This window comes from Stegodyphus dumicola, chromosome 2 (genome assembly GCF_044657685.1).
Source record: "Stegodyphus dumicola isolate Sdum_Otavi_A_Nest chromosome 2, ASM4465768v1".
Classification (NCBI taxonomy): domain Eukaryota; kingdom Metazoa; phylum Arthropoda; class Arachnida; order Araneae; family Eresidae; genus Stegodyphus; species Stegodyphus dumicola.
The window spans coordinates 163,657,310-163,666,683 of NC_140769.1; the positions used below are offsets into that span (position 1 = coordinate 163,657,310).

At 34.5% G+C, this 9,374-nt stretch overlaps 1 protein-coding gene across 1 annotated transcript in view; it reads left to right on the forward strand.

Annotated features, from left to right (window-relative positions):
* Window positions 1–9,374, forward strand: part of Afti (aftiphilin) — a 74,927-nt gene that overhangs the window by 46,577 nt on the left and 18,976 nt on the right. Inside the window, exon 6 of the mRNA XM_035356143.2 lies at window positions 225–369. Coding sequence (XP_035212034.2) covers window positions 225–369 — 145 coding nt within the window. The remainder of the gene's footprint in view (window positions 1–224; window positions 370–9,374) is intronic.

Sequence of the window (9,374 nt, forward strand, 5' to 3'; positions counted from 1 at the left end):
TACATGCGATCTTACTAGATTTAAACTGATGATCTAATTGTGTTTCACATAATTATCAATGATATTCAGAAAACGTTTTTCAAATTATGGATCTGGAAAAATCCCAAATCCGGAATCTCCAAAGTCTCGACGATTCCGGATTGCAGACTTTATACTGTACACATTTAATGTGTATTCTTGTGTTGTTGTTGATCATTAATTATATTTATTCCTTTGCTGTATAGGACCCCATTCCTCCTGTAGAGTTTGACTGGAACAGCAGTGGACTTGTAAATCCTTTAGATTCTGGGCAAGCTGTGTCAACACTCATGGACCTCTCTTTTCTGTCTTCTACTGAAACTCCCACCTCATCAGCTGTTAGTAATCACAGTAAGTTTGTTTTTGTTTTTATAATAGTTATTGATATTATATCATTTAAATTATATACACTCACGTTTGTGAAAATTGCAACACCATGAAGGACTTACGCGAGTGAGCTGAAATTTTCAGGAAATGCAAAGTAGCGCATGATATGCAAATGATTAGAATTGCAAATCCGTAGCGCATGCGTATGCTGAGCAGCGCCCTCTGAACGGCTGATGGATCCGAATAAATAGACGGCTGTAGCGAGGCGTGTATGGTTATCGGTGGTTATCTGCTAGTGGTAAACGTTAACTCAATCTGTACTTATGCCTCGTCGACGAAAGAGAGCGAGATTTGAACAACTTACAGAGTTTGAACGAGGGAGAATCATCGGCCTTCGTGAAGCTGGATTGTCGTATCGTGCAGTAGCCTCTCGTGTGCAGCGTAACAGCAGCACAGTGATGCGCGTTTGGAAGCAGTGGACGGACGAGTGTCGGACAACTCGGAAATCCGGGAGTGGACCCCGAAATGTGACGTCAGCTCGCGATGATGGACACCTGGTCCGCATGGCGCGGACGGACCGTACAGCTTCCTCTAGACAATTGGCAGCACTGTGGTCAATAGCTACAGGTGTTTCATTGTGTGCTTCATCAATTCGTAGACGTCTGCTGCAGTGTGGATTGCGCGCACGGACTCCTTTATACAGGATCCCCATAACGCACGACCATCGCCGCCTGCGGCTACAATGGGCCAATCAGCATAGAGACTGGCGTGCTGATTGGCAGCATGTCGTGTTTTCTGACAAATCCCGCTTTAATTTGTGGTACCATGATGGCCGCATTCGTGTCAGACGCTATGCCGGTGAACGCCACCTTCTGGAGTGCATTATCGAACGCCACAGTGGACAAACACCCGGAGTTATGGTCTGGGGCGCCATAGCATATCATAGACGATCTCAATTGCTACGAATTGTGGGCAATCTGAACAGCAACCGGTATATCCGTGAAGTTCTACAGCCCGAAGCTGTTCCCTTCCTTCAAAGCTTGCCAGGCGCTGTATTTCAACAGGACAATGCCCGCCCTCATACTGCTCGGATTGTTAAATCCTTCTTTGCAGCGCAGCAGGTACAGCTTCTTCCTTGGCCTGCGTGTTCCCCGGATATGTCGCCAATTGAACATGTGTGGGATGTCATTGGTCGGCGTCTTGCTCGTGATCCTCGTCCTGTTGCGTCTGCAGACGAACTTTGGGTACGCGTACAAACGATATGGAATGCTCTTCCTCAGTCAGACATTCAAACTTTGTTTGACTCCATGCCACGTCGTGTAGCAGCACTTATTGCGGCGCGTGGTGGCCACACAAAATACTGATTCTGATCTCTTGTTCTTGTTTGTTTGCTTTGAACATTTAATCATTTATTTGTACCACTACCACTCAACTGTGTATTAAATTGCATTCAATTATGACGATTCCTTCTTGGTGTTGCAATTTTCACAAACGTGAGTGTATTTATGGGAAAGCAGATATACTAGAGAAACAGTTGTGATGTTTTTTTTGGCATTTATATTCAAAACCATAGAAATATATCTTAACTGAATTTATTACTTTTCATTTAGCTGTAAAATAAATAACTGCAGGTAAGAGGAAGCTATTTAGTATGATAAATTGTGTTTCACATAATTATCAGTGATATTCAGAAAACTGTATGCTATTAAAAACATTTTTCAAATTATGGGATTTGTGAACATAATTGGAAGAAGCTGGAAGATCATAATTAATCATTTCTGAGATAATATGTGTAGATGTTTATCTGATTATATTCAAAATTAGGCCCAAAAATATTTGATGTAGATCTTAGTGAAACTCACTCTCTTGAGTGCAGTCATACCTTGCCTTCGAGGAAGACGACCTGTGTCTGATCATCCTTGAAATAAATAGAGTTTTATTTTAAATATATGCAAACCCATGATTGGCTTTTTTTACCTAATGTAAAATTTTTCACTGGCATGTTTCTCTGCGTTTTTCTCCCTTTTTTTCTACCCCATTCCTGCTTAACTGCCACCTTTTCTAGTTTTTTTTTTATCACATTTACGACTTTTCTAATAGTTGAATTTTCCACTTTTAAAGTTTTAGCATTTATAAAAATTTTTCCCAGCAATAATTCCCCATGAATTTACTGAATTAAGGAAACTTAAATTGAGAAAATTCCATTCTCCTATCCCTAATGATATTAAAAGTGGTTTTTCATATTAAATTTTATTTAATTTTTAACTGTCTTAATCTACTGTTGACAAGTGCTTTAATATTGGTAGTAATTTTATTGAAAAGTAGGTTGAGGTACAGGCTTTCATGTAAAAATAGCAAACCGGTAGTTTAGTGAAAAAGGTCACTGAACACTGGTACTACATTAGGGTTCGATTCTTGGCAAACATGCTGGCTGTGTGAAAGTTTTCATATTTTTCCCCATGTGTAATATATGTATGGGCCCTATTTCCCTAAGAAAGTCCTCTACAGAGGCATCTCTTCCTTTAGACAGCTGTGTGCTTTGTTGTAATCAGTTTAACCAAACCCAAGCCAAATCCATGCAAAAAAATATTAAAATTGAACTTTTTTATTTCAAAACAATATTTATTTGTAATTACCTGTGTATGTAATATTTATACTGCCATAAAGTAACTTTAACTTCATATGCAGAGTTGGAAACTCTCCCGATTTTCGACTGCTCTCCCACCAACCCGATTTACAATATATTTCTCCTGACTTTTTTCTTATTCTTAAAATTTCTCATGAATTTTATGGAACTTGGCTTAATACTTTGTTATATGAACAAAAAAAAAAAAAAAAAAAAAAAAAAGGATTTTGGACATCTGAAAGCAATTGAATTTTATCTAGATTATATCTAAAACAAAACCTTGCGAATCAGATGAGAATTTCTGCTTTGTGAGTGAGAGCATACGTTGTTCTCCAATCGGCATCGAGCTCCTTTGCGTGTCATCTGGTATATATTAGCCAATGAGCACAAAGCAAGCTCAAGGCTGTTATTTGGATGTTCTTTAGTTATTTCGTTCATCTTGTCCTTCGGGAAATAGTTTTAGAAATTATCATCTTTTGTTATGTCTGCGAGAAAGGTGAAATACTCGTGTATGTTTCAAAAATCGTACACAGTTGACTTTCCTTCCATTATTTCCTCAAGGAAATGTAATAAATTTGCAATGTTTACCGTCTGTCATTGCGATTTTTCGATTTCGCATGGTGGAAGGGCGGATGTTCTCAAACATTGCGTACACAGAAACACAAAGACAACATGAGTTGTTTTGAGAAAAACAAAAAATTAAATATTTCATCGGAAACAAAAAAGCAAAAAGTGATTAATGCAGAATGTCTGTTCTTTGCGTTTTTACTGGAGCACAACCTGCGACTGAGTGCATCGGATCACACTGCAGCTTTATTTAGAAAAATGTTTCCCCGATAGTGAAATCACTAAGAAATACTCAAGTGCAAGGACCAAAGCAGGTGCATTTGTTAAATAAATGGATTTGAAAAATAAATCTTCAGTTATTGATTGCATTAAAGCAGCTCTGTTCTGTCTCTCTATGGATGGAAGCAAAAATACCGATTCAAAACTGTATCCAATTGTTGTTTCTTTTTTTTCCAGAGTCTTCAGAAATTGAGTGAAGTTTACTTTCTGTCTCCACTTTAGAAGGACATTTGACAGGCTTTAATATAACACAGCTAATTATTAAAACTGTAAAAGAAAATGCAGTCCCTCTGGATAATTGCTTAGCACTTGGTGCCAATAATGCACCAGTAATGGTAGGCTTGAAGACTGGTGTTGCAGGCATCTTAAGAAAGGAAAATTCAGATTTGCAGATTATGAGGTGCACTTGTCACCTCTTAAATTTAGCAGCTGAAAAAGGGGCAGCTTCTTTACCAATAAATGTGTATGAACACATTGTTGATATTTATTATTATCTTGAAAGGAGTCCTAAAAGGAAGGGAAAATTGAAACAGTTCCAACAGCTGCATAATACTGAAATGGGAAAAATTTTGAAACGTGTGTACACGCTGGCTGTCTTTAAAGAAATGCTTATCTAGAATTCTCGATCAATGGAACTGCTTCTTGCATTTTTTAAAGAAGAAGTAAATTCTTCGAGAGTTAAGATAAAAGGCTCTATTGAAAGTTATAAAATACGTAAAGTAAATGGATTTGTAGTCAATACTTCCATTGTTAAAAATAGGTTTGAGAAAAATAAAGTAATTTCTGCACCATTCAGCACAACTGGCAGTTCTCAAAATAATACTGCAAAATATAAGCGCAAAATATAATATAGAAATTTGTATTCAGATGTGAAATTTATTGTAACTGAATTCTGTGTAAAACAGTTTTGAAATTTATGAATAATACTTAGAAATGTATCGAATCTATTATTAGAAGTCACTAAATTTATATAAATAAGGCTGGAATACTTTGAGTCCACATAAAGTAAGTCAGCCTGACACACTTGATTATGAACAATCAGTTTGACCCCCCTCTCCTTTTTTCCCTGAGAAGCACACTTTATGCATTACAGATAAATAACCTTTTCTTAAACCACAGGCGAACTTTTGCATAAAATTGTGCCTAGCATTGACCACAATGCTGGGAGCATATGAATGCACACACACATGAATTTCTTCAGAAGGAGTCCCAGGAGTTCGGTTTGTCCTTGTCTTTTAGCATATTTAAACACAAAATACTATGCTAATAAGTTTTACTAACATAGTAATTAATGTGTTTTCTTTCAAACATCAGCAATGACACTTTTTCATAAGCAAGGAGAAAATTTCATGCCTTCCTTTCTTAGCCTAGCCATTAAGTGCAATGAGCAAAATCTGATGAGTCAAACAGAAGATATATTTCCTAAGGTGAGCAACCATCTTTCACTCATAGGGATTGGATGTGATAAGGTGAATGGACTTTAATTTATGCTCCATGTAATAATTAGCTTGGATGGTATTCTCCAACTTCATATTCATATGCAGTCTTATTAGTGTCAATATAAGAATCAGCTTTAGGAGCCCATTAGGTTGATCATACAATGAACATCATATAGCAGTTAAAAAGTACCGTTCCATAGTGACTCAAAACTGGAACAAGAACTGGATTTCCTCTGTGTTTCTTTTTATTACCATCTGTTACTATAACGCAATCAACCATCGGACTTTTCACTGATGTCTAAATACCTGTTCTTCATACAGAGAAAAATTATAATGTGCGATTGGATGAAAAGGTACCTGTTTCTAAATATCATTAACTAGATGACCATATTCCAGGTAAAATGCGAAAAAATTTGGCATAATTTCGATGTTTCCGCATATTTTAGGGTATCTTGCACAGTAAGGGTGGAAGGAATTTTTTTATCTTCTCAGCTGGAGAAGTGCTAAGATGTCAGTTACAACTCTGTTTTAAAAAATGGCCTATTTATAAAGATTGGGTGCTAAAATTTCATGCCAATAATCACACGGCCGAATCTGTCCCTTCTTTGCCAGCATAATGATTCAACTGTTTGCCATCAATAATTAAATACAGAATGCTTTTACACATTTTAGAAGAATTTTGGGGCCATTTAATTAATATTTAAAATATAAAGTGTACTTTTTTAAATGTTAGCTCTGATAGCCTTTTTTTCTGGATTATAATCGCGATTTCCACAGTAGAAAGGTTCTTTGTAAAATTTCCAAGGGATTTTCGATTTCTATTCCTGTTTCACTACTTTCCAGAGTCCATCAATCATGGTGGGTTTTTGCACTTAGAAAGAGCTCTTTGTAGAGACTAAAGCATAATAGTCCATAGGTAAAATATCAGAGGACTTTGCAGAAATATGTTGAAAAGGTATATATACAATACATGTCAATCTTCATTTTACAAAGAATGAAGTGGTACACTCTGCACATCCCCCCAAAAAGGACAATTATATATCTCCCATTCTGCTGGGCTGATTGATGAAATTTAATTTGCATTTTTCATGTCTCAAAAGCACAACTTAGGGTATATATTAGATTTATATGCAGCATCGTTCTGACGTGGGTATTTTGAGACAAAAACAGACTTTTTTCTGAAATGACATACTGATTTTTTTCAATATTTCGATTCTACAAATCAAATCATGCCTAAATATTACATTTTCTGAAATTTGGTGAGACATTTACTGAGAAATTAAAAAATTTATCTTGGTGCACGTTTTTTGTTTGCGGCCAGAATAATTCACTTAGCAAAATTCTTAGTTTGTGGTGACTATTTCCCTTTTATTGTGTGTGAATGGAAAAATTATCTAGCTTTTTGCTATCAGTGACAAACAGTTGCATCGTTCATTCTTTCATAAAATTTAACAAACTGCGTAAACCACATTTGGTGTTATTGCTTATAACAAATAGACCAAATTTCAAAATGCATCAATGTGTAAAATCATGTATATTCCTGGAAATTTTGAATAAAAAACTCTAATTTTTGGTGGGTGTGCTGAGATCTACTTTAAGGTGATAGTATAAATTTTATATTTTATAATTTAAACATTTTCCCCCAAAATTTATAAAAATTAATAAAAAAAAACACAAATTAAAAAAAATAAATCAGAAAATATCTGCGAATTTTATTTGGATTAAACCTAAATTCCGAACTATGAAAGATGATATCATGTAAGTTTAATAAAAAGAGAGTTCAATTAATATTGAGGAGCTGAAATTTTGAGAGCTGATTTTTTAAAAGCCGCTTGTGCGATTTTTTACAAAACTTGGCATTTGGGCATAATTTGAGTCATAGAATCAAAGTATGGAAAAAAAAATCAGTATGTCATTTCAGAAGAGTGTGACACATAGGTATTTTGTTTCAAAATACCTGTGTTAGACCAGTGCTATATATATAAATCTACCAGTGCTATATGTAAAAATTTAATGTATATTCTAAGTTGTGCTTTTGTCGTAAATTGGAACAGGAATTACAGAACTGCGCCTTTTTTTTGTGTGCATGTAGAGTGTACTTTTCGAAGTATGACTTGTTGCTTTGTCTGGAAATGGAATTTCTTCTGTAAGTATCAGACATAAAACTTTCTCCTGATAGTATACCGAGTTGATTTTAACATTTTTTGGACTCTTCTATTTTTAATTTCCCATTGTATGAGGATCCTGCACGAATTATATGAGTTGTTAAATCATAGTTTATTATTTTATTTATTATTCCTATGGATGTATTTAAAGACTCTGCAATTCATTTCTGTGTCAGCATATTTTCTCTTGTTACCAATGGTTTAACTTTAGAAACATTAGAACTAGTACATACTTTTTTGGCACATGGAAGTAATGATTGACAGTTTTTACTTTTCCGATTAATAATGTTTGTTTATTTTACATTCAGAAATTTTTATACCATGCATTTCACAATGTTTTTGAACTATGGATATCCTTCTAGCCACAAATTGTTTACATGCAACATTTTGAAAGAAGAATAAACTTAAAAATAGCAGACAGTATTTCTCATTTCAAACTATAAGCTGTTGCTAGAAAGTTGTATTTCAAAACATTTGCCTTTTTTAAATTCCATATCAAAATCATTCTAAAAATATGTGAAAGCCCTCTGTATGTAGCTGTAACGTAGTTAGATTAAAAAAAAATTAAATATGTAAGTGTAATGTAGTTAGGTTAAACAAAAATCTCCTTCTTTTTGATCGTGTTATTTAACAGTAGAAGTAGTTTCCGAACAACAAACATGGTTACATTAATTTTTTGGATAATAATTTTTCTTATTGCAATTCAAGTGTAAAACATTCTTAAACTGGTTTCGTAAATTTCAAAAACAATCCTTTTCTGCTGAAGCGGCATATCATGTTTGCTTATAAGTATACAAAGTTTGGTTAGTTCTTGTAAAAGCATTTTAATAGGGATTAGGGATTATTCAATTATGGCAAAGCATATGAGGGCTATCTGCCTAAAGGGAGGGATGCCTTTGTGGAGGACTTTCTAAGGAAAACTGGCTCATATACAGATTACACATGTTGAAAACCACGAAAATGCCCATGCAGCCAGCCCGTTCACGGGATTCGAACCTCAGACCGAACTACTAGTATTCAGCGTCTTTATCACTCGGCCGCTGGTGGGCAGCATTTTAATAGAATTTTCAATCTGTGATCTTCTTCTTAGAGAGATGTCTAACAGCACAATGTTGGGGCAATGTTACTGTTTGTGTTTTCATAGCATGCAAATTGTTTAAAATAATACTGGAATTCATGCAGCATTTTTGAAATATATTGAATGTGATAGCTCCACCTTTATATGGTACTGAATGCAATGAAGTTTTAAGCATTTCAGGTATTGATAGTTACTTGTAAAAATGTAAAAAAAAAAAAAAAAAACTGTGTACATGCACCTTTTGAAGAAAAAAGACCAGTGGAAGTGATAACAAAAGAAGCAAAATCATCAAAATCAGTAATTTCTGAAGCCATTCTTGAATAAAAATGGCATTAAATCACTATTTGAAATGAATTATTGAAGTTTTTGAATTATTTGATATTGAACCATATATCATTGTATTGAAACCATGAAATTATGAATTATATATATTGAAACAATGGAAGACATATTGAAAGGAAGTATAAACAAATATTTCTCAATGGCAACTGAATGAACACTTTTCAATTGCAGCAGCAGTGAATGCTCTCTTGATGGCCATTTTTTGGTAAATGACCACCTGTATTTTTGTAATTGTAATTGTATTTTTGATAACATAAATGAATATTGGCATTGAACATTTCCTGTTTAAAATGACCTACTCCATTACACTACAATCACTTGACTTCATGGGTGTCACCTTAAAGTAGTGTTTTTTGGGGGGGAGGGTTACTACTATTATTATCATTTCCTTCATTTTGCAATAAGGTTCGAGATTAAGTGGCTAAAAAATATTTCATTCTCAGTAATGAAAATAAAAAATTCCTAGTTAAAATTCTCCTGGAGAGAATGACAGATCATTATTAATAGATATCTTTCAAATAACAGAAATTCTT